The 26,472-nt window shown below is 41.5% G+C and overlaps 1 protein-coding gene across 2 annotated transcripts in view; it reads left to right on the top strand.

Annotated features, from left to right (window-relative positions):
• SLC25A26 (solute carrier family 25 member 26) overlaps window positions 1–26,472 on the top strand; it is an 81,287-nt gene that overhangs the window by 15,621 nt on the left and 39,194 nt on the right. The window contains exons 4-5 of one of the 2 annotated variants that reach the window (XM_074550409.1): window positions 2,590–2,694; window positions 3,874–3,921. The exons of the other annotated variant lie outside the window; for it this stretch is intronic. Coding sequence (XP_074406510.1) covers window positions 2,590–2,694; window positions 3,874–3,921 — 153 coding nt within the window. The remainder of the gene's footprint in view (window positions 1–2,589; window positions 2,695–3,873; window positions 3,922–26,472) is intronic. 2 annotated transcript variants of the gene reach the window in all.

Genomic DNA, 26,472 nt, shown 5'->3' with positions numbered 1-26,472 from the left:
CCAGGATCTTTATTCTGTCTTTCTGCTCCCATCAAAAGATGGGAATAGCCCCTGGCTCCAGAACTTGTTTGGGAAAATGAGCATGGCCCCTGTCAATGGGGTGTTGTTGCCTGATGCCCTAATGTCAGCTGGGGTGGCTGAGCCCCCACTGCTGCACCCTCCCCATGGCTCTGCAGATGTTCAGCACAGAGCTGATTTGTCACCAGCTCATCCCCAAATCCAGCAGGATGCACCAGGAATGGCCTGAGCTTGGTGGGATCTATTGTGCTCCTCTGTGTCAGGCAACAGGCTGTGTGAACAGCAAGAGATTAAAAAGCAATTTCTTGCTGGGTGACTGGGGAACTGATTGAATCTCCTGTGGGAGGCCATGTCTGTGTTCTGTCTGTGTTAATCCCATGGTGGGTGCAGGTAAAAGTGTGGGACAGCTGCACACTGCATCCCTCACCCTCCCTCCCTGTGCCTTTGCTCGTGGCTTTCACATCTGAAAATTGAAGTGTGGGCTCTTTTGGTGCAGTCTCACCATGCTGGTGCTGCTTGAACACCCTTGTCCAAGAAAGCAGAGCCTGGAGAGGTGCACTGTGTTCCCTTACCTTTGGCAGGATCACCTGGAGGTGCTGCAGTGATTGGGATCAGAGCAGGATAGAATTGAGATTCTTCTGCCCCCACCAGCCAGGCTGTTACTTTTTTAATAAGACACTTGAGAACTTAATCTTGCATACTTCCCTTCAGAGCTCTGTTCTCCACATCAAAAGCCTGCAGGGGTTGTTGTTGACAGGAAGGTGCATGTGTAGTAACAAACAAGGCTCTAAGTTCAGGAGCACAGTGAAAATGTCACCCTGCAGTCTGATGTTGGCAGCTGCAACTCGTGGCTTTTTGAATCCCAGAATTGCCCTATGGAAGCAATCTGGCAGCACTGCCCAGGTGACATGAGCCTTTATTTCCTTTCAGAACAGCACAGTGTAATCATTGTTTTTGTTCTTGTGCAGCCACGGACTCCCTTGTAAGCACGGATTCAAATGGAAGGAACATCAAAGTTAATTTGAAATGAAATGCACCCCAAGTAGTCAGGGGGAAATGGAGACATTGCTTTGTAGCCACCCTTCTCCTGCCAAAACTGCAGCACCCCAGATGTCAGGAAGCCACGCTGAGCTCTTTGTCTGCTCTTGATTGACTAGATTGTTTTCATCCCAGCCTTTTTAAAGCTTTCCTCCTGCCTCCGTATTTTAAAGGAATAAAAAGCTAATATAAGGACATGGAGTGTTATGAAGCATGAAGTTCTATAAATATTTATGCTGAACTATCAAAAAAACTTGACAGTTCTTATTTTCTTGACAGATTGGGGTCACTTGTTATTTTTGACCCTGAGAATTGAAGAGCACCTGGAGTTAGATCTGTTTGTAATGACTTTTGGATATTGTTGTCCAGTAAACTTGTAGGAATGTAACAGGATAACAGATTTTTTTCTTGCTGTCTATGTGAAAATGAAACCTAAACCTTGTACTGTGTTACCCACAAATGACCACTCAAGTTACTGTGCCTGTGCAATCTCCAGTGAATTCCTGTACTTTCTTTGGCACACATGGATTTCCCAGTTAGCTGCTTGGTTTGCCACCTCAGATTGACAGCTTTCACCTGGGCTGCTCTGCTCTGTGATCACCCTTGTGTCTAGGAGCTACAGTTTGTTCCTGAGCCTATAACAGGATGGTCTCAAGGCAGGCTAAAAATCTGGCAAAGCCCTGTGGGCTCTGCAGTGTTTTGCCACCAATCCCATCACTGCTTTAAGTACCCCTGGAGCCAACTGAAGATGAACTCTGCTTCAAATTTTAAGTGCTGATGAATAGGCATTTTCTGGAGAGATGAGAGGTTTGTAACTCCCACACTTCAGGATTCTCATTCTGTGAAATGATGTGCACACAAGCTTAAATTAACCTGTGCCCAAAGCCAAAGTGGCAGGTGAATATTTAAAATCCAAGTCTGTTTTTTTCAGCAAAGCTGGAGCTTTGTGGCAGCGGCCACATTATTACATCCAGCTGCAGAGTCCAGAAATTCATTCTGCAGGAGGGGATCAATCCAATGCTTTACCTTGAATGAAGCATGGTGTGTATTTTGAGGTAAACCTTGGAATATGTTGTGTTTAAAGCTGACCAGAATGGCTCCTGCTATCAGTCACTAGAGGGCACAAAGGAATTACCAAAGGAAGAAGTTTGTTGGTTTTATAGTCCTGGATTTTCACTTTAAATATGAGAATGTGGAGGGAACAGTCCTGTGGAATGGGAACAGTCAATTCCTGTGACTGCCAAAAGGCAGGATGGTTTCAAATTTTTCTTTTATCAGGGATTTTCTCAACTCAAATCTACTGCTGCTTCTGAAGTTAAAAATTCCAAGTGTGCTTCCACGCTCCTGTGAGTATAACTTTATGATCAGAAAGCACATGGCTTTCAGAACAAATACATAAGATAGTCATGGACACCTTTTAAATCCTATAATGACAAACCTGATTTCCTCATTGTCAGGTTTCTATTCTTGCCAGGAGTGTTTGCTGCATGAGGATAAGCCAGCCTTGCTGCCTGACCCCAGGTTCTTTTGCAGGTTGCCTGTCTCATCCGGGTTCCATCCGAGGTTGTCAAGCAGAGGGCCCAGGTTTCTCCTTCCTCCAGCACCCTCCGGATCCTCTCCCACACCTTGTACCAGGAGGTGAGTCCAGAGCAAAATTCCTCAACATTTTCATCCTTCCCACTCGGTGCCATACACGTCCAGAAGCATTCCTCCAACTTTATCCCAGTTCTGTGCCTTCCCAGCACTTTTCCATCGATTCTTCTGCTCTTAAAAGTGATTTGATTGAGGAAACCAAACCCCTACCTCTCCCTAGGGCATGTTTCAAGCAACTCTTTTTTTCTCCTCTTTTTATATGAGATACCTACATTTAAAGATAAGGGAAAAAAAAAAAAAAAAGGATTTAGCTTCCAGGTTCCAAAACTCAGCTTGTGTTTATGCAAACTGTCCTTGTCAGGGGCAGCAGGACATGGAGTCTCTGTGTGCAGTTTGCTGAATAGTTCCCAGATTTTAAGCTGGATTTGGAGGGGGTGACCAAAAGGCAACATTTCAGAGAGGCTCTGGAGGAGCCAGGAGGAGTTCTGGAAATGAGTGCTCATCCAGTATTAGTTACTTTTGAAAAATAAGGGTCTTTGTCTTCTTTTCAAGAGTTCTGATCCCTCCTGTGAAAACCTGTTCATGTCTGTTTTAGCAGAGTTTCACAAGGGGGGATTTTCAAGCTGTGTTCCATAAGAGGAAGTGGCTTCTAAAAACAGTGTGGAGAAAAATAGTATAATACATTTTCTAAGTGTAAAACCCAGGGAAAGGAAGACATAAATATGACCTTCAAATGATCCACTTGATTTTTATTTGCTTTCAAATGGAAACTGTTGTGATAACCCTGCACCCTTCTTTCTGTGACTTGATTCTGCTTTAAAAGCTGATTCTGTCAAAACCATATGTTTTTCCCTTTCCATATAGCTGGCTAGAGAGCCATAAGCCTTGCCAAACACTTGAATTAAGTGCCCTATAATAATAAACAACATAATTTTATATGCACTTATAAAATGAGTTTTAATTGTTTTGAGTATTTTCAGCTGGTTAAAAATACAAAACATTTGTCTTGATAAGGGCTCTGAATCAAGGCTAAGGAGGTGAAAATAAAACCCTCTGGCACTGTAAATAATGGAATACAGTACACAGTGTTATAATCAATACAGTCAATTTGAAGCTGAGGTGTGAGACTTTAGGGCTGTAGTGCTTGCCTCATAATCACCAATAAATTGTGGTCTTTGACAAATTCATTCCCTCTGGATGATGCTTTCTTTTGTTGCTTTACAGGGTATTCAGGGCCTGTACCGGGGTTATAAAAGCACCGTATTAAGAGAGGTAAAACTCTTGACTTTTTCTCTTTTATTTTTTTGTCTCAATTGCTTCCTTTGCCTCAGTTTTCTAACAAGAGATAATAGTATAGTTGAGATCAGTTGCTCTAACCTTAAGCTCTAAATCCCAGCATATTTAATTCTAGATAAGTTACCAGCCTGTAATTATATAGAATACTGATAATGAGCACTAAGCAAACCTTTGATACATGCAAAAATTCATTTGCCATCCTGTCTCCCAGTTCTGTTACTGCCTAATTGAAAAAGGATGGAAAGGTATATGTTAACATGGGAAAACCATAAACTAAAGCACTGGAAACTTTCTCAAGTCTTGTGATTGCATCATGTGAACTATATATGCCAACAATGGTGAACTGGTGGCATCAGGCCAAGTTTAGCACAGACAGATTTAGGCTTTCTTTAAATATATTTGTCAGCAGATGCCAAGGGATTATTTGTCATCTGTATATAGAGAGGATTGTGCTCTCTCTAATTTTTTTTTGAATGTGTGAAAGAAATGCATTTAGTCACTCAGTCTGTAGATTTGATATGGCATTACTTAACTCTAAATCAGAAGTATTTCACTGTTAGAAAAAAAAAATAGGGCTAAAAATATTTTGGTCCACTCAGAAGAAAATAATTCCTAAACTAAAATCTTTTATAAATGTACTGTGAATTCCAGAATTAGTGTCATGGAAGTGCTTGATATGCTGTGTGAACTGAAGGCAGTTTATAAAATAGGTAGAAGAACCTACTGATAAACTCCCTGTCTAAAATTGTTTCCATATCAGATCCCAGGAGATCATCTTTTGACAAAACAGAAGTTGCATGATGTATGTGTACCTGAAATAGAGAGATCAGCTGGTTCCTAGGAAAACATAAAATCACAGAAAGGTTTGGGTTGGAAGGGACCAAAAATCCATCTTGTTCTACCTCCCACCTTCCACTACCCCAAGTTTCTCCAAGTCCTGTCCAGCCTGGCTTTGGACCCTTCCTGGACCCCAGGGACATTCTGGGGCTCTCCATGGGACATTCTGGATGTGCTGGGTGGGTTTGTCTTCTTATGTAACTCAAGTGGATAAAGGTTAGGTTTGGATACCTAAAGGTAGATTTGGATCTTCCCTCTTCTGTTTTAAACACAGGCTCAGATCTGTTGTCTGTGTTGCCATTGATAACAAAGCCAGTTGCAGAGGCTTTTTAATCTTCATTCAGTAGCTCTGTTTTTTAAAGCCTTTCTTCATGATGAAAACTGTTCTCAGAACAGTTCTGTTGGCCAGCTCTTGTTACAAGTACAGAATAAAGATGGGAATTACCCAAAACAAGAAACACCAAACTTAGTGTTCCTTAAAGTGCTGACAAATGCCAATGCACTGCAGTTTATTGTAGCAGTTTTAAGAGCTTAAAAAATTAGTTACTTGTGCAAAGATGACACCTGCTTTTCTGAAATGTAACCCCCACCACAGCTTTGTCCTGTACTTATTTTCTGGCTCACTAAACGTGTTATTCACTCAGATTTCATTTGCTGACGGGCAAAAAAAGGCGAATGAAAACGAATAATTTTGATTTCTCAGAGAGGTTCTGAATAAATGAATAAATTTAGATCCCATTGAGTACAGATTTTGCATACTAACAGGTAGATAAAGCACATGGTTGCTACTGTGTGCTATTCTCCTTAAAATTTGTTTTGACATATGTCAGGGTGGTAATTAATTTGCAGACCATATTCATGGCTCAGTGTGTGACCCTGCTGAGATAACTTTGTTTACTCAAAATGGCAACACTTTGTTGGAAATTTAATGGGAGTCCTCTTCATTATGTATATTCATAAAAGATCCTTCAGAAGTGATTTCAGTTGAAGTATTGCTTTTTGGAAGAATCTGTCCAATAGAATGAGAAATAAATGATTACTAAATGAAATGTGCTTTCTCTTAAAAATGAAGCAAATCATAGGTGATGTTTAAAAAGAAGAAAAAAACTTTGAATTTAACACTGTTAAAACTGTTGCGTTTTTCTGACATTAAATTTTGTAAAGCAATGTCCACTCAAGTAATAGCTTTTTGCACCTTCAGCTGGAGCTGCTTGTAAGCCTGATATTTAATCTTGGTACTTTTCCTTCTGTTTGAGTACACATCTTCCTTTAGGGTCTTTATTTTCAGATAAAAATCTATATTAATTCATTATTAGACACATCCTGGTAGTTACATAGCATATATCAGGTGGTACTTAATTCCAGCTGACTTTTATACTTAAAAGGTTTGTTTACATGCTTTGGTTCTCTGCCTACACAAACCCCTTTGTTTAGGTATGATGGAGTGGGAATTTTTGGATAGAGAGTCTTCAATACATGATTTTTCATTAAAAAAAATTGGAAGAGGCTGGGAATATTGATGCTTTTCAGATGATTACATTCTTGTGTTGGCAAAGTTCTTGAGCTGGAGTTTGAGAAAGGTTAATTTTAGCTATTGCATTGGGATAAAATTTTGTGTATATCAAGAAGATTTCTGGACAGGGATCTGCTTGCCAGTTGATTGAATTTCAGTGAAAATAAATCTGTTTATAAGTGGAGTGTAGTGTGGAAGCCTCCTCTTCTTGCTTTAGTATAGAAGATCTTTTCAGTACAGCCTTACTCTGCTCCATGTAATTTGCTTTAGCTGCTGTGCTGGTGCAAGGTTTCATCCTTCAGTTTTGATTCTCACTCTGACTTATCCCCTTTATCTTCTCAGAGTGCTTTCTGAGCAGATGGGTATTAGAAGAGAAAGAAGATGGCTAAATGCATAAAGCTTTTGGAAATAACTTTGAGTGAACCTCCAGGCTTGAAAGTTTTGGCTGTGACTCTTTTCACCTTTTTGGTGCCTCTTCTCTCACATCTCCATTACATTTTGGTCTTTACATCCTCCTTTGATGGAGTTACACTGAACTAATCCTAAAATGGGAAGGGAGGTGAGGTACAGTGCATCATTCTGTTGGCAGCAGAAGCCTGACAGAGACATCTGTGCTCCAAGAGGAAGGCTTTTGTAATAAAGCACAAAGTGGGAGTATGGTTATTAGGTTGCTCAATGAGACTTTGAATAAATGGCAGAAATCAGAGGCTGTGAAATGATGTGGAATTCCCATGATGTCATTTCCAAAGCAAATCCAAGTGAGAATTGCCCCTTCCTATGGCTGTACTGTACCAGTGTGCAGGACTGGAAAGTGGATCATGCTACTAAGATCAATCAATGAACAGGTAAATTTATTCACATCTTCCACAACAGAGAAAAGTTAACTGGTAAAATTTCCAGCCTGCTCATAATAAGGCAGGAGCAGACTATAAATCCACTGCAAATCCTTTAGAATTCCTAAATGGGAATGGAGTTCTGCTGCTGAGATCTTATATAGGCAAATGGAGCCAGATTTTTAATTCCTGCATAATTCATTTTATTAACTATGACCAAGTAGAACATCTGTTAAAATTCCATAATGTTCAGTTCATGGGAAAAAGAAAGAAACCCCTGAGTTCCCACTGGAGCTCTTCCATTTCCTTTCCTGTTACAGGACTCCAGCAGATGTCTTAGAGGACGTTCTTGTAAATGAGGGGACAGCACAAAAGGAAAGGAAGTGCTTTGTCCCTTTCCCTGTGTACAGTGAGTTATTTCACTGGCATATCTGTGTGCAGGTTGCAGCTTCTCAGTAGATCTGGTGTCCCTTCTGTCCTGAATTACCATGGTTTGGAAGAAGTGAGTGAATCCAGAGTGGGTGTTCTGTGTGCTTTTAATCCAGTTTGTCACTTGTAAAAATATTGCAGATGGGCTGGCATCTAGCTTGGAGGTAGATTCAAAAGGAGCTAAATTAATATTAAACTTTCTTTAGGACAAAGGGGATGGAGAATGACTGGCTCTCTGTAACTCACTTTGGAAAGATACTGAGAGTCACTTTCAAATGTCAGACTTTGCTGTGCAGGCAGCCCTGGCTGAGCTTGTCTGTTGATAAACAGGGCAATAATGTGCTCTGACTCCATGATTCAGAAGGCTGAGCAATTGCTTTATTAACCTATATTATATTACACTAACACTATACTAAATTACATACTAGAGAGATACTGTACTAAGGAATTTTATACTACAGAGATACTAAAGAAAAACCCGTGACTATTTGCAGTCAGCTTTGACTCAACTGGCCAAGGAATCAAAACAACCTTCACTGGTTTCCAATTAACAGATCACTTTGGGTAAACATTCTACATGTGCAAAACAACAGGAACAGCAAGTAGAGATAAGAATTGTTTTCTTCTCTGAGCTTCTCAGTGCCTTCCTCAGGAAAAATCCTGGGAGAGAGAATTATGTCTCTTTCTGTTCAGAGAATGTGAACACCACACTTGTCCTCTTAGACTTTTCTGAGACAATTCAAGCTCTGCTTGTGTTGGTGGATGGTAATGATGCTTTACTTGTTGATGTTGTTTCACATCTCAGAGCTCTGAGTTTGAAAGGAAACCCTGACAAACCTGACCCCACCTGGCAACCACACACTCCTGGCTTTGGTTTAGGTGAGGCAGCCCAGCATTCACCTTGGGCAGTCCCAGTTCTTTAAGGTAGAGCAGCTGTGGCTTGGTTTGGGTTTTGTGGGTTTGTGTTTTTCCCTTCAATATATGCAAGGCAGAGAGCCTGACTAGATAAAGGCACTGCTGCTGTCTTGGGAGGGAGGGAATGGTAGAATAACTTTGGGAGGAGAGGGACAGCCAGGGCAAAGTGTGCTGTGGCAGCAGTGTGACAAACAGCAGCAAATTCCAGAGAGCCATGCAGAAATAACATCTCCTGAAGAGAGGAGGTCCTGCTTGTTGTGTGTGTTCCACAGAACTGCTGTCCTTTCACAAGGTGTGTCTCAAAGGGGCTGTGCAGGACCTGCAGTGCAGCCTTTGCAGATGAGGAAGCAGCTAGAAGTAAATAAAAGCAAAAATCAAAAAAAAAAAACAAAAAAAAAAAAACCCAAAACCCCACAAACAAACAGGCAAAAAAAAAAAAAAAACACAACAAAAAACTCTCTTAAACAACTTATTGCCTAGAAGAGTGAAAACTAAAGCAACTAGCAGCACAATGGGCCTTAAAGGCACACCTGCTTGAGTTTTACTAATTTTAAAGGGTTGGTGAGCAAAGGATGCTGGAGGGGTTTGTATAAAAATGTAAAACCCAGCTGAGATATGTTGACCCTGTTGACTAAGGGTTGGAGGGGATTTCTGAGGGCTGAGCTCAATAGGGCACACTGCAAACAGGGAGTTTGTTTATCCATTTAAGGTAGTTGTGCATGCTTTTCTTTTGTTAGGACATCTTTATATAAATATCCTGTTCTCTGAGCTGTTAGAGAGGTTTTTTTAAGTTTATCTCTGTTGCTGTAGGACAGAAAGAATGTTATTAATACATTCTTTCACTTGCACAATTAAAACTTTGATCTTTTGTCGTTCTCTGTGTATTATAGAGCAGATGTCGATAGAAATAGGCAAACAGGACACTATCTTAGTACAATATTTGGAAAAATAAACATCCTCCTTAGTGAAATATGTGCAGTATCTGTCTTTTGTTACCTTCTGGAAAACCAAGCTGGCTTTATGTTATTGTGACTCCTAGATAAGTTAGGTTTAACCAGGAATTTGCCAGGCAGGGGCTGTAACACTGATTTTTGACTTTTACTGAGCAGCCAGCATTTCTTTGGCTTGGGTGTTTCCATATAGAGCATCAGCAGTCTCATGAAAGGGATAGGGGCTGTAAAATGGATTAAAGAGCTTTGTGGAAAATTGTGCAGAGCTTATGTGACTTCAGGATTAATGGGAGGAAGTTGAAAAAGAAGTCCCTGCTTCCCACTCTAACATCACTTTGTCTTGGAAAGCCCATCACTGGAGCTGTATCAGCTCCTGTATCACTTTTATCATCCTAGGTATTGATATTCAAGGGATTTTCATTTTGAGGGGGCTGTGAGGGTTAAAGGGGATTCTTGAGGGGTGGGAGCAGGAGACAAGTCTGGAATAAGGCCTCAGGCACACCCTGGTTTGTGACCTGGAACAGCAGTACATGGATAAAATGAACAACTCTGCTGCTGTAGGTTGTGCTCATTGCCTTCTCCCTGCAAATGCTGGAATAGTACTTGGAGATGAAAATGGAGATCTCACAAAGCAGCTGTAAATGACTTTTACAGACTGCAAAATAACCCTGGTTTTCCTAATTTACCAGTTGTGGGAAATGGGTTTTGTGACACGCCTGAATGGTGGGCAGAATCCTAAAGCAAATTCCTTGACGCTTGGGAGGAAGGAATGAGGGTTTTTTGACTTTTTTTGGTTAATCATGTTTGCAACCAAGATGTTTTGGTTGGACACTCTCTTGGTGCCAGGTGCAGTGTCCACACACCTGGCCAGAAGCAGAATTCAGCCATCCTTGGTGCCAGGGATGTGCTGTTTACCAGTGGAGCACACAGTCACTGCACCTCTCTGACATCAGTGGGTCTATTCACATGAAAAGAATTCCATATATGCAGAGTATTCCTGTATTTTGAAAGCTACAGCCTTGCAGCTGGGGTCTTTGAAGAGAAAACCACTTGGAAAGCCATGTGCACTCAGAGCACAGGCTGTGATTTGATAATGCAGATTCTTTCCAGCTCAATGTGGGTGCAAGCAGAGTCTTGCAGGAAGCGTGTCCTGCTCCAGGCTCCCAACAAAGATACCATTTCCATACATTCTCAGAGCAGCTTGCTAAAGTGTTTCTGCAAATGCAGCATTCATAGTGTAGGAATGTGTTTTGTGGGTGGGTAGCAGCACTGTGGGCAATAAAAAGTTGAGAAGAAAATAATACAATGAAGAAAAAATTCAGTTTTTCTTTGTGCTGTGTTATTTCTGTTTCTTTTGTTGGTTTTTTTGTTGATTTGTTTTTGTCTTTTAAATAACCTAGGAACTCTATTTGCTACACTGATTGCTTTGATTTCTACATGTTTCACAATGGTTTGAATTTTTGGCTTAGTGGTGGCTTTTAGTTTTAATTCCTCAGCTGCATTCCAACATGGAGAACTGTATTTTGTCTGTGTAAATACTTTCTGTAGGTCTCAGTTCCTGTTTTGCTAAGCTGTAGATCCATCCTGATGATGGTGGAGGTTTGCTGGGCTGTTTTTGGTGAAGGCCACATTTTGTTGGTGGGTGAAGCAACTTCTGCTTGTGTGTGCTCTAACCCCAAAAAGATATATATGTGTAGGGCATATGTTTATATAAAATACATACAAATATACACGTGGATACTTCTATATGTAAAATATGGTATAGCTTTTAATAATTTCTTGTCAAGGGTCTTGTACTCTCTGAAGCAACTAGTCCTGTAAATGTGTGTGATTGGTCTGGAACAGCAAGCAATTTAGCAATTTCTTGAAAGTACAGGACTGTTTTTCAAGGATGAAATTCTTGCCTGAAGTACACCAAAACATGATTTTACAGTGGAAGACTTCCACTTGCAGGATCACGCTGCTGTCAATTTTAATAGCACTTACCTGTTTTTTTTCATACTTAGGGTACTATTTTCTGGTTTCTCTGCACCTGCTAAAAACAGAAGCACAGTTAAAAGAATCAGAAATCTGATACTTGATTCTGTACACAAAGATTATGGTGAAGGTGTGAAAAAGAAACCAGATCAATGGCAGAAAGCTCATATAATTTGTCAATTATGCTAAGGATTGGAAGAATGGCTAGAGAGGCACTTGTGAGAGAGTGCCACAAGCAAAATTCTTCCAAGTGTTTGAGACACATCATACTTCAATTATTTTGAAAGACTACCTGCTTATTATCTAGCAGGAAATAGGAATTGATCCCACTGTTTTGAGTGCTGGAGAAGTGCCCCTCAAAAGAGAAAATACCGAAAGCCATACCTCGCTTCAGGATATTTTAAGGGCCAGAATTGGCTGGTTTTAGCTGATGGAATAAGTGAAACAGCTTGGTCAAAGGGGAATCTCGGGAGTGCGGCAGGAGTTCACCCTTGCAGTAAACATTTGGGGCAGGAAAAGGGAAATGAGAGAATTCCCGTGGCTCCCCAGCCGTGGCACTGCCCGCGCTCGGCCAGCAGAGGGCAGCAGACTCCGGGCGGAGTTCGGGGTGAAATCCGCGGATTTGGGGAGCGATCCCTTCATCCCGGGGAGTGACCCCTTCATCCCGGGGATCCTGGGGTGATCCTTCATCCCCCGAATCCCGCGAGTTACCCCTTCATCCCAGGGATCCGGGGATCGATGCTTTCATCCCCCCCCTCACCCCGGCTGCAAAGCAAACTCAGCATTTGAAATGTGGAATTGTCGATTTGATGCTGGGAACCAGCCCTGTTGAGTTTCACTTGTGTGAGGTTTAGCTCAGAAATGATTTTATGGGCTCCTATTATTTAGCTTTGACGAGGTTTTCATTTGATACAAGTAGATTATTTAAGGTCTGTAGCATTCTCCATGTATTCTTGCCCCATGGAATAATGCCCATGTGCCATGAAAAAGAGAAAGGAGAATGCCTGATCCCAACACCTGGCAGTATCTGTGCTGACACTCCATGGGCTGTGTAATCTATTTCAAATTTTACTTCAACATCTGTTAGTATTCTGCATTTCTTTAGCTTATCTGTTTCTAAGAAAAATACAACTAAATTCATAATCTTTGGGATAATGTGGTGTGTGTCTTAATATGAAAATCTCATGTGACTTCCTAGTGATAATATAAAAATGCTGCTACATTATTGCATTGCATATTGAGGGAGGTGGAGCAGGGTGGTAACATGATTTTCATAATTTTTCTAGAAACTTAAGTAAAGCAGGCCTGGTGTGTGTACTGCAGATGGAAGTAGTGCTAATAAACCAGGCTCTTATCTCACTTTTATTTTTCTGTTAATTTTATGGAAGCCAATAAAGCATAAGCTCTGCACATTTTCTTATTGTGTTGGTTGAATATGTGAAAGTTGTGTTCTTGCTTTTCAAAGCCAGCAGGTCTAGAGCTTGCCCTGAGTGTTTTGGCATAACTGCAGTGCTGGGGTCCCTCTGCCAGATCTGGCTGTCCCAGGCTTGAATCCTTCCCAGTTAAAGGCTGCTAGTGATGCACAATATGTGACATAGGTGGATTTCTGTCCTGAGGATAGTGAGACATCTCAATGCTCCTTCAGACAGAGCAAAGCCTCAAAAAGAGAGAGAATCATAAGCCAGGATATTACCCCTGCTCTCCCATGGGAGAACAGCCAAGACATTGTGTTCTGTGGTTGCATTTGGCATTGTACAGTCTCTTAATGTAAAAGAGAGGGGAAGGCAAATAAAGTTCCATGAGCATCAGAATAAATAATATGCTCATACCTCAGTGGGAGGTTATCTGCTGCCTTCTTGCTTTTGCTGATATGAAATCCTGAAGTGCAATAAAACATTTTAGGAGGCTCATGAAATACAAGAACACAAGGCACTTAACTGAATCTTGTCCTGCTGACTTTAATGTACTGAATGCCAATTAAAGCAAAATTTAGCCCATTATTAGTTTTGCCACTGGCTACATACCTCAGAAGTTTTGGGTGGATGTTTCTTAGCCCAGCATTTTGCCTCCTGGCCTGTGCAGCTGTGCTGCTGATATCCTTTCTATTTCTGGAAGTGACCCATGCAGTTAGGTCAGTTTGTTTTAGCCTCACTCCTTGTTGCTGAAGTAGAATAGCACATTTCCCCTAACTGCATGAAATCCAGGGTAGACAATCTTGATAAATATGATTAATGGGCCTCTCTGCTCTGCTCTGCAGCTGAAGGCTTCCTGAGCTCCTGTGTCAGCTGGGCAGCAGCTCCCCAAACCAACCTTTACACAGAAAGGTTCAATTGTCTCTCTGTGCCTCAGGTTCAATTATGTTGTTAAAAGTACTCCCTGATTTCCCTGATTTTGTCTTTGCTATTGAAATACAGTAATAAGAGACTGAAGATGTGTTATTGGCAGGAAAAGTAGTTCATAAATATGGGTGAGTTTGGATTTCTTAACTCAATGCTGTTACCTAGAGGTTTGTTTGCTATGGTTCCCAGGACAGAATTTAAATCTGGGGTTAGTGAGGTGTAAAATTCCTTGTCCTGATCAGCAGGACAGGAGCTATTGCAGGAGACAGTGACAAGTGGTGGCAGCTTTGAGTCAATTATAACCTGTCAATACTTGGCATATATTTCTAAGTTACTGTCATGTTTATCTCCCATAATGTGACTTAAATACGGTGTTCATAGAATTTGACAGAAGATGCTTTCTGAAGTATTGTCAGAAGGAAAACCAAATTAGTATCATATTATCTTGGTGAAAAATGTAACCTAGAGACTACAGCAGTTACACAACTGCTCCTTCACAAATGAAATTAATATATGGGGGAAAATCCCCATAAAATAAAATGTGCGATTGGTATTGAGGCAGACTGAGCTTGCACCTCTCTGTTAATCAGAATACCCTCAAATTTGTGAGGGTATTCTGCAAGTTATCCTTAAAATTCAGAGCCCCTGCATGTGGGAATTGCTGGCTGCAGCTCAGGCTGGATCCATCCAGCTTTCCTGATGGCTGCTCTGCCATTGTAATTGCAGCACAGCAGCACTCTCAATAATTGAGTACAAGTCTTAATAGCAAATAATCCTCTTGAAGTTGTTCCCCCTCCACTGCAATCAGAGGAGAGCTTTGTTAAGGCATTAACGAACAAATTAGCTGCTAAATACTGGTAATAACCTATTTCCCAAAGATTGCTTTTTAATTATAGCCTAAGCTGTGTGATTCCTGAAATCACTTCTTTGGCAAACCAGTGCTTGTGATAATTTTCAACCACAGTAAGTAATTGCCAAAAAAAGTAGTTTTTAAGTCTTCACTGATATCTGAACAGACTTTGCTTCTCTATTCCTGCCTGCAGAAATACTTTTTCAGTGTTTCTTTTCACTGCTGCTAGTATTTCAATTTAAATGTATTAGGCTGTGCTGTGAAATTGTTTTATTTCCACATACAATATGTGGCTTCATTAGATTTTTAGATTGTGTAGCTATTTTTTCACTTAAGTGTTACAAGAAACTTTTCCTGTGAGGGAGGAGGAATGAACCACTTTGTTTTTTTTTTTTAATGTATTGGTTAATGCAAACTATTTATTTTGCTAATCTGTGTCACAGTAACTAATTAGAAAAGTAAATGATGTTTGGGCTTTGGCAAGAAGGGATGTTTTTGGTATATTGGTTGTTTTTCCTCCACAGATTTCAATAAAGGCTTCACGTCTTCCAGTATATCATTCCACTTCCTTCAAACCTGACTTTTTTATAAAGGAGCACAGCCATCAAAATTGGCACGCATTAAGTTTGATAATTAGTTCAATATAGTGACCAATTCTGTGAATTACAAGTTCAAAGCAACACATGGACATGGATGAAATCAGATTTTGGCATTTCTCACTTAGATGGTTTCAGGACACTGCTGGAGCTTCTTTGATCTGTAAATAACAACTGTGGTTCAGTGTCTTGCTTAAAATACATCAAACGCATTCATGACTTTTGCTTTTACATGTAGATCTGACTTCTAGCTCCAGTTTTGGATCAGACTAATAAAACTCTTCATGTTTTGAGGTTTCCTAGAGAAAGCTACCAAAGAGAGCTCTTCTCATTCTTTATATTTTAAGAAAAGCAGCAAAGACTTCTCTGGTGTGCTGTGCACCCCAGACCTCATCAACAGCTGCTTTGTGAAGCCATCAGTGACCATGTCCTGTGGTGCAGATCCTCTGCAGCCTGCTGGCAATGTGTGGCTTCCTCTCCTCTTTCAGCTAAAACAAGTGAACCAAGGGTTTATTTTCCCTGTGCCATGTGGTAATCTCATTTCCCTGCTGTATCTTGTACAGACCAGTGTTTTTGCTGGTTCTGACCTTTTTTGGGGTTTGAGCTGTGCTGTGGCAGGCAGCACACAAGTGGCTGGCGATGACCAGGCAGGCTCTGTTTGCTGCTCCTTAAAGATCTTAAAGATAGACAGAGGTGCTGCCTGGTTCAGTCAGAGTCACTTGCAATAGTTGGGCATCTGGACTACCCTGGGCTTTTCAGCTGTGTCATTTCTTGGTAGCAAAGGAAATTGCAGCTCATTGTCCAGAAATAATAACCAGAAGAACCTCTAACAAAGGTGTGGGCAGAGATGATGTTTCAGAAAGAAATTCTCATCATTGGCAGCTTTGGCACAGCTTCATCCCACAGCTGTCCTGCTTGGCAGAGGTTTTCACTTCTGTGTCAGGGCAGGTAAAAAAGCTGTACACATCCAAACCCCCCTGAGTTATGTAGGTACAGTGTGATATTCCCCAGAGTATTTACCTTTTTAGTGCTCTGAAAAATATGCACATTTTCTGAGTGCTTCCACTTTATCCTGAAGTGATGAGTAGGAATTCCATTTTGGATTCACAGCTCTGTCACCAATGCTTATTGTTTTTTCACTTTGCTTGTAAGTCTAGATGTGTGTTTAAGTTGTTAATTTTGAATTTTAGATGTTTGAGATGCTTATTCTGAATATTTAATGGTACTAACTGTTATTTTGAGGGCATGTGGTGTCTGAAGGAATGCTATTAGAAACTAAGCCCAGGAATGTCTGTGGCAGGTCAGGCACTTGTGGCCTCAGCTGTCATTGACTGGAAGGAGAATAAAGCTCTCAGTGCCTCTGCAGATCACTGAAGCATCCCCTTCCCTGATGTTATGATACAGGTCATACACTCTGTTGAGAGACAATATGAATGTGCCTGGTGGGTAAATGTTCTCTGGGCACACTTGGATGTTGCTGTTTCTTCTCACCTTTATGATCCACATCTCTCAGGCTGATGTGAACGTGTGAAGTATGAGCTGCTTTGAACAAACAGGATTGTGTGTGTACATCTGACAACCATGGAAAAAATGTCTGAGGCATGAGCTGGATGCTGTGGGGAAGTTTCAAACACCAGCCAACAAAAGAGCCCTGATGTGTTTGTTTTCATTCCTGTGCTTTTCAGAGCCTGTTTCATGATTGTTGATGCTTGATTCAGAATTTTGGGAGGGTGTTTGAAGCAGGCAGTGTAGTTGTGTGACTTAAGAGGCTGGTGAACCACCATGGCCTCTGTGACTGAGGGCAAACTCACCTTGCCTCAGTAGTCCAGATGCCTGTGAGAGAAAATAAATTAGGAAAAACAACAATTAGAGAAGAATTTTGAAGACAGTTAAATCTAAATTCTTCAGGTTGGCAAACCATAGGGAGAGAATTCTGCCCAAGTTCCCACTGGGCTGTGCCTTGTTCAGAGGGGTGAAAGGCAAGATGCAAAAGATCTTTAGTTCTTTGTTTTGCTCTAATATTTGAGTCAATGTGTGGCACAGATCCACGGGTCAGGTGAACAGAAATTGTGCAGTTGGAATTTATCTGGGCATTAAGTTAACCTCTGACTCACCCCAGCAGTGGTGCAGCATTACAAATGTAGCCTTCAAGGAAGGATGAACAAATTTCCTAAGCCATTGGGCACAAACAAAACCTTCAAAATCAGCCAAGAATTCCTTCTTGTTGCACTGTTCCCTCACCCCTCCTGCCCTGGGATGTATTTATTGTGGCTAATGCCAGGAAAATTCAATCTGTCCATTTGTGCTCAAGGTACCTCTCCTTGTTTTGTCCAGCTCATGTTCAGTTCTGTGTCCTATAAAAGATTTCCTGACCACCAAGTGTGATGGATCTCAGCTCAGCATATGAATATCAGTGATTTGACAAATTAACCTCTTTTGTTAATGTATTTCAGCAGAAGGGAGCATAAGGAAGGGAGTGCAAAATCATGGTTTTCTTGACAGTCCCAGCTGTTTAGGAATTAACTAATTCAGGCCACAGGAATCTTGTGCATTACCAAGTGACCTGAAAAGAATGTGTCCTCTCATCTGTGATTTTATTTTACCTTCATGCTTTCCCAAACCTCATCACACACACAGAGCTCCCACTAACAGTGAGGAAGGAACATAGAACTTCCAGAAACAAATAAAGCTCAAGTGTATGAGCTAGAAATGGATCTTGTGTGTGTAAGGAAACTACTCTTATTTCTTTTCCTAACAAAAGAATTTCCTTTCTGTGGATTTCCCCCCTACTTTGAGTTTAGAAGGGGAGCAGAGCCGAGTAGTAGTGGTAGAAAGAAGCCAATCAAGGATCCCATAGGAACTCTGTCCTAAGAAGCCAGCTGGAAGATCCTTCATGGGTTATGGGGCAGACACTGAACCATGGGACTTCTTGCTGAGGTTCATGTTTGTCCTCTCAGTCCCCTTGGAGGTGATGGTCTTGATTGAAAGAAAATGGCCTAGAATGACTTAATGTATTTATTTTCCAAAGGCCCATGAATAGCCAACATAGGGAGTACTTTTACTGTAACAAAATACTGTGTATTTAAAGAGAATTCCTTCTTTTTGAGGAGAAATGTGACCTTGATTAAATTATTTCTATTTTTAATCAACTTTAAGGTCCCTGGAACCTCTGAAGTTCTCAGCAGCTGTTCCTCAGATGTCTCGTGGCCTCTTGGCCTCACAGATTTCCCCATCTCTTTGGGAGGACTTGGGACTCTGAACATCCCAAACAGCCAGAGATAACATTTTGTGGCCAAGAACGACTCAGTGTTGCCCTGAGCTCAGGAAAACATTCTGTAAATGGTCCCCAGAGCCTCCCCACAGAGGCTGTGTGTTAGAGAACCCCGCTAAGGAGCACTTCAGCCTCAATGGTTGTACACTGATCCCCAAACACTGGATCCTCTGTCTGCTGCCAATCTTGCTTTTGTGCATTGTGTTTCCTCTGAGAGCAGAATGCAGGCAGAATCTCTTCTGCTCTTGCTTTGCTCTTTAATCCAGCACCACAAACCAAAAATCTTCGAGGTTTAAGCAGCTTCAGCATTTATTTACACAGGTCTGCAGCAGCTTTTTGTTTTCTTTGCTGTTTCATCTGTGGTTTTCCCCCTCTGCTGTGTTTTGGATGCTTCTATATTCTGGAATTTTGTTTAGGAAATTTGTAGGACATTCTGGAATTTTGTTCAGCTGCCTCCCTGTGCATCCAGCTCATCACCTCTGCACGTGGGACAGTGCAGGACCAGCATCCTGCTCCCAAAGCCATGCTCCCTTTTCCTTACTGATGGAGCTCTGCAAACAGCACAGCCACAGCTGCCCATGCATCTGTACCCACAGCACCTCTGCTTCCCTTTGTGCTTTTGTGGCCCCAAAACTCCCTCCTCCAGCCCTGAGCTGCTGGTGGAGCAGATGGTGACAGATGCTGAGCACTTCCCAGGTGCTGCTTCCCAGCCCATTGGTTGCCTGTTGACTCCTTCTGCAATCTTTCCTGCAAAATGAGGTTCCCAAATTGAGTCTCTTGGCCCAACCAAGCCTGCAGATGGGTTTGAGGCATTTCTTTGATGTTCACATGAGTTTTAAGAGCTCTGTGTTTGCTGCTGTCCTGTTTGCCTAAAATCCGATGATGAGTTCAAAAGCTGAGGAGGAGGGGAAAAGAGGGGAATTCTTGCACAACTTCAATAGCAAAGCAGTCTAAAAATGGAGCTCTGTGCACTCAGAGACAAGATGTCAGTAAATATCCCACTGAATGGCTATGTTCCATTACTTACTGGTACAGCAGTGAAATAATTAATTTTAGAGCAAGTTTATAAGCATATAATAGAGATGGAAACCTTAATACTGATCAAGTATCATTATCCCAGTGATTAACTAGAAGTTTACCATCCAGACATTGCGTAGTTGCAGCTGATGGAAGGCAAAACCCAACAAGGCCAGTGAAATTTGCGTCAGGACCATGTAATAACAGTATTACTAATTGGGTTTTACTGTATGAACCAAATATTGCCATTTATTGTGTGTCAGGTATCCATTGAAAATACATGGGCTGCAGTCCAAATACCTGTGGAGATTAACAAGTTGAAGTTTAGTTCAGGGCACTCCTGGAACCACTGAGGTATGAAAAATGAGGAATACTTGTTGGAGCAAAATGTCCTCAGACTTCTTCACTGCAGATGTCCTTTCAGGAGTTGTTATAGATAATCTGTGACCAAACCATGATGCACATCTGAGGCACCACTTCCCTTTTCCTGCTAAATATGAGACTTTAATTGAAGATTTAGTTATGGAATTTTGTCTGTATGAGCAGAATTCTGTAGTTTATTATAGTGAAATGCCTGAAATAGCAAAAAAAAAAAAAAAAAGCCTATAAAGGAGGATCAGGAAGTCTAAAACCAAGATATTAGAATTGCATGGTTTTGTGTGAGCATTGGGTTGTTGCCTTTAACCAGTGAGAATCAAACTTGCAAAGGCTGTGTGCTCGCAGAGGTGGAGTTTTTCCATTGTTGGTTTATTTACAATTAATTGTATCCATGCCAGATAATGGTCACAGGTACTTGAATGGGATTAGAAATCTTTTTTTAAAGAGATATCTGGTACTTTGCTGCTTTTAAGCTTTAGCACAGTCAGTGGGGTTTTATGTAAATCTGTCAATGCCATTTTCACCACTGGTGATCTTATTTCTGACTGCAAGCACTACTATTTAATTCTGTCAAAGGTGTTTCCGTAATTAAATTTATAGTGAAGCTTAATAACAGTTCAGAGAACATAAATGTGTTTTAGTTCCCAATGTGTTTTAGGTCTATTTGAAAATGGATACCCAGGCTAGAGTCTGCATCAGAGACAGTAAAATTGGATAGTGTTTTGAGACCCTAAAGTTTTTCTGTTCAATCACACCTTGACATTTCATATCACTGGGTTGGAAAAGATTTTTGTACAAGCAGGTTTGGAAGTGTTGAGAGAAAAAAGATCACAATGAAACAGAACTGTTGGCATTTCTGAGTATCAAGAGCTGTTCTGCTCTACAAGCTCCTGTTAACTTCAGTGTGAACTGCTTGACTGAGATGTTTGCAGGGTCAGGCTGCCTCCAGGCCTGGAGATGGAAGATATCCTGGTTTCCTTACTTGATGCAGCATGTTGAGTTATCAGGAAGTTACCAGTACCTTGTCTCTCTCCTTCTTGTATTTTTCCATGAGAATAATCAGGAGATAAAAGAAGTTTGTTGCTTAGTAAAGAAATTATTAAATAGTCCTTTGACCATTTAAAAGAAATTACAGCATTAGAAAATCCTGTTGACCAGAAGTATTTTTCAGGTTTTAGGAACTAAAGTATCATGAATATGGACATGGTGCAAATGCCCAGATGCCAGAGCTTGAATAAACTTTTTGATCAAGGATGCAGGTGTATTTTTGGATGAAAGAATGCAGCATTGAGCATTGCTTCCTTTTTAGCCTGAGCTTTACCCCAATATATCCTTTAATGCCTGTGCTCAGACTAACAGAAAACCTTTGATTACCAGTGCCTATAAAGAGCAGATGGTATCTCCTGACTGTGTTTTAATATGAGTATGGATTGAGACTGTGCATATTTTAAACCAACTGTGTCTGTAAACTCCATTCAGTGTTACCTGTGCTTTGAAGAACTTCAGATATTTAATATGGCTACAGACATCCCATAAATTCTTATTCACCCCACCTGCTTCCATGTGCAAAGTTCCTGCTGTTACCAGCAGAGCTTTGATGAATATTTCGATTGCACTATAAAGTTCTTGCCTTCAAAGATACGGATTTTCCTCATGGAAAGAGCTTTGTTTCTGTTCAGAAACACAAGGAGAAAAGGACTGTCTTATGTCTGCAGCTCTCTGGCATTGCAAGTGGGGTGGGAATGAAGAGTTATTCCTAGAGCTGTAAAGAACAGCCAATAAAGGCTCCTATTACCCCAAAAGACTGGTCAAAAAACCAAATTTGGTCTATGCTTTAGATCTTTGGTACTAAAGCCATCTCTCTCCATAGCTCTGACATGAGTGCAGTGTTGCTGTGTGTTTGTGACACTCTTGTTCATCTTGTGAACTTCCCTCCCTGCTCTCCTCCACCTTCCCAACCATCCATCAGAAGCATCAGAAGTCCCAGCTATGGGAGCCTGGCTGGGCTTTCTTTGTTTTCCCTCTCCAGGAATCAGCTATTTAGAAGGAGATCGAGTTTTACATATGCAGCTGTGTGAAACTACAGCATCCTTTTCTGAAAGGGGCCATTTTACTGCCTCATTAACACCAGCTAGAAGTCCAGCTTTGCAGCATTACATCAACAGGAGCAAGATGGAAACAGGAGTGTCAGCCCTGGGCTGAGGTTTCATTGGTGCTTTTGAGTGTTGTTCCTGGCTTTGTAAAGCTGCAGGGTTCTTGGGAGAGCTGTTTGCCGTGTATCTGGCCAGGAGGTTTATAGACCTTTAGATTCATCAGTTATCATCTTCTTCCTTGTCTTTCTTCACAAATGACCTCTTTGTGAGGCTCCCCAGCAGAGAGCTGTTTGATCAGAATTGACTTTGTGAGGTCTCCCCTATAACTTCCTGGCAGACGTCATAATTTAATGGTTTAATTTTATCCTGGAGCATTTGGGTTCCATGGAAAATCCCTGGTGTGTGTGTACATGCACCCCTGTAAGAGGAAAGCTGAGATCTTGCACCTATTAAAGATGTTTGTGCTACAATCTGACCTTTTACCATCCTGATAGAGGGCTCAACAAGAAACCTGGATCACCTACTTGCTGTTTTAGGCTTCAAAACCAAACTGGAAATTTGCAGACATAATAATGAATGTTCCCTGTGTTGCTGGTGAATAAGATCCATGGGTGAGATGTATTCTTAAAGAAAATGCTTATCCAGAAGGTTTTTTCCTTCAGGGAATTAGTGCCTCTGAGTGCAGCAGTAATTGTGAACAGAAGGGGGTTGTGTTCTCAGGTGGATTTCATGTGTGTGCTCATTGCACATCTGAGCTGGCACTTTATGTTTGGCTCCTTCAGCCACTGCTGGAATATGAATAATCCACAGAAACCTCATCAAAAGGAAGCCTTATTGTAAACTGACTGTCCTCCCAGCTGAAGGTCATCTTTGAGCTGGTGACCTCCCAGTCCAGTGGGCAAGATGAAGGGCTGCCATTTTCCCCAGATGTCAGATCCAGAGACATTGAGTGCTTTGCTTGAGGTTATGCTGTGAACTTCCTATGCAGTTGGGAGGTTCTCTTCATTGCCAAAGCAGTTTCAGGAATGAAAGACCATCCTGCTGCCTCACTGAAGGGTTTTTGTTGTGGCCTGACAGTTGAGCACACACGTGGCATTTTGCAGGGTGCTGAGGGTGAAGCTGCCATCCTGGCTGACTCTGCTGATCATCCCCTCTGAAATTCAGAGTACATGTGTGGGGACTTCTCTCCTGCTCACTTTTGAGCCCCAGATTAACAAAGCCCTGCAGCTCAGGCTCCTGCTGCACACACAGAGTGCCTCAGAACACAGAGGCTTGCACAGACTCTTAGGGCTGTTCTTGTTTCCCACAATTTTCTGCGTGTTTGTCTCTAAACGAACCATGAAATGATTCAGTGCCCGCATGTGGTTTTAATAACAAGCGTATGTGGGCAAAAGAGAAAACACAGAATGTCTAACTGTGGAAGTTTCCAGCACACACAATGGGTTAAAATTGAAGTAGGTTTGTAGTACAGTGTTGCCAGAGTTGGTTAATTACTTGGGTGAGATGATATTTTAGATGATAGGTTTCTCTCTAACCTTGTAACAACTGTTGAGTGGTGGAAGGCTATGCTTAATTAAGGGCAGCTTTGGAGCAATAATCTCCGGCTTGATCTTTACTGGGATCTGATTGTTTTTCTGGGAAGTTTGTGTCATGTTGTTGGTTTTTCGGCTTTTTTGTTTGGCTGCTGCTGTTGATGGTTGTTGGGGGTTTTGGCTTTTTGAGAGAGAAAGAAAGAAACAAAGTGCAGCAAGTGGCTTTCTGATTGTGCTTGACTGAGAGTTATGTCAAGGGCTTTTGCTTCCACATCTTGAAAACTACAACTCTTGTAGATCCATCATGGCTATAGGTGGTCTTCTCAGATTCCAGAGCAATCCTCCCTTTGCCACGTATCTTATTTACAAAATGCTTCCGTGTCCCTCATTATTATTTTGTTAGAGTGAAATAAGTTCTCAGATTTTTGAATTCCGCTTTTCTGTTCTCTTTTCCCACATCAGACATGTTTATCTGTGATCTTCCACACTTCACTGAAGGGAGATTTACATCCCGCTGCCCTGAGATCAGAAGAAATTTGTTGCCATTAGACGAGAGAATCTCTCAGACTACTCTGAATTTCCGTTTTCTTTTGCTCCCAGACCTGAAGGGTTAATGTTGGTTTAGACTTAAACAGCTTTTTCTAACAATCTAACAATCTGACTTAAGCTTGCTGATGAAAAGCACAGTGAGAATTGCCTTTGGCAGTCTTTGATGTCCTTGTGCAGGAGAGGGGGGGAAGAGCAATGGAAAAGCCACAGGAAGGTAAAATGATAAATAAAGACAAGTTCTTGAAAATTTTCTGCAAGCAGGAGAAGAAATATCTGTTCCTGTGCCCGTGATGAGGAGGTGAAAAAGTAATGACTTAAATTGCTCTGGGGAACCATCCAACAAAGCAGCACCTGAGCTGATCATCTGTGCAGCCCATCCATCAGGAGAGGCTGCTGGTGCAGGTTAGACAGTCTGGGAACAGGCCCTGCCCTTGGTCTGTGGCCTTCAGACATTATTTTCTCTATCAATGTTATTCCTGTGAAAGGCAGGTGCAGGTGTAGGAGAAAAAGAAATGCCAGGAGCAGAGCAATTCCTCTGGCAGCTGTGCTTGAGGTGTTGTGTAGAGTAAGAGACTTAGGTAAAACAGGTGGGTAAAACCTTTAGAGTTTGTTAAATTCCCTGTTTCTCCAGTTGTTATTAGAAGAGTTATTATTGGAAGACTTGTTTTTCCTCTGGGAGTTTTTTCACTGTCTTCAGTGTCAAAGTCCCTGTGAGTGTGGAGGTCCCTGAACTTGGTGCATAGGTGTGTATATAAGGTGTGCTGTGTTGCCTTGGTTTCTTCCCAGTCATCTTAGAGCACCAAACTTGCTTGCAAAGAGGAGCTACATGAGTGTAGCTCTGCTGGAAGCTCTGCTCAGTGTAGAGGTTAGAAATGACAGCACAAAAACTGTGGTAAAATTTGCTGTAAATCCTTCAGCCTTTATGTAGCTGACTTAAGTAAAACTTACAAAAAGTATTCTTGGCCCAGGATTTTTAACCATCCAGGCACCTAAGCTGGGGAAGGCCCTGTGGTGTGTGTTTTGGGGGTACAGAAGGTTTCAGCAGCACACTGAGCTGAGAAGAGCAGTTCCCACAGCTGCTCCTGCTTTCTGCCCCACTGTGGAACGGGATCCCACCCCAGGCAGTTTGTGGGACTTCTCACAAAGCAAGGGCTGCAGTATCCAGGCAAATACTTGCATGTTCCAGAAGGGAAATGCACTTCTCTGAGGCACAGACATCCCAAGGTGCTGCAGATGAGAACACCTGTATGCAGTTATTTTATCTCTGGGCTCATCGGGCCTTAGGAGCAGAGCCATATCTTAAAGGAGCTGTCACAGCAATCCTTGTTTGCCCCCAAGGTGTCTCCTGAAGTGCTCCTGCAGGTAATTAATCACCTAATAAAACACATTCTTTGACAGTAGGTGGAATTTGGAAATTAATTTGCACCCCTTAAATGAGGCTTCTAAAACTATAATTATCACGGAAGAGAGGAACGAGCTGTGTCAGGTGTATAAATGATTTATTTATCAATAATAAACTGTCACCAAAGTGGCACTTAGCTTGCAGTATCTGTGCTGCTTTTCTTTAAGGTGAAATAAGCAATGACATTTGCCTTCCTTCCTGTATTTGCCAGTCTTGGGGCAAATCTTCAGTTGTTTGTGAAGTGTTTGGTACAAAAGTGACCTGTGACAATATTATAGCTGCCTTTCCAAAATTCTCTTTCTTTAATGTGTGATCACTTCTTGCTGCCCTATCAATCCCTGCTGGATGTCTTATCCACTGAGGAGCCTCTGGCCTCACCAGAACTTGTGCAGCCCAGCTGGCCATTTGGATTTCTCATTATCTTTCCAAATGGTGGATTTTGTGAGTTGGATGTTGGTAGCAACAGGAAATAAAAAAGGGAGGAAGTTTTAACTCGTTGGCTGGACTGCATATGGAATAAGTTACCTGGAATAAGAGGAAATCCAAGATATCTGATTCTCTCTCTCCATTTTTTTTAATGGTACAGGTTTAAAGATGTAGGTTGAGGCAGAGCAATTTTAAAAAATCCAGATAAATGTGAGAACAGTAACATTTTAAAGGCAAATAATTTACAAAAATATTTACCTTCAAAAATACCCTTTCAAAAATGTGTTACCAAAGTGTTTAACTGTGCACCAGAGCATCTAAAGACTTATTTTAGCTGCATGTGCAAAGGGGACATGGGCTTCACTGCAGCCTTCCCTGCAAAATTGCTGCTAACAACTGTTCTAGCTGCTCCAGCTGAAATGTATTTGTTGCTGACAGTGTAATTGGCTGGCTTCAAAGGGCATACAGTGCATGTAGTCTGTGGGACATGGAAGAAAATTGTCTCATTATTACATATTAATCTTGCATTATTGGTGCATTTATTTCTGAAAAAGCCCAAGAGGATTTCTATTCATTCGTGTCAGGCTGGCTTCTCTGATGCACAGCTCCAGGGAAGGACC

The sequence above is a fragment of the Zonotrichia albicollis genome, chromosome 12 (genome assembly GCF_047830755.1).
Source record: "Zonotrichia albicollis isolate bZonAlb1 chromosome 12, bZonAlb1.hap1, whole genome shotgun sequence".
In the NCBI taxonomy this organism is placed as follows: Eukaryota; Metazoa; Chordata; class Aves; order Passeriformes; family Passerellidae; genus Zonotrichia; species Zonotrichia albicollis.
This window is presented reverse-complemented; position numbering and strand designations above follow the sequence as displayed.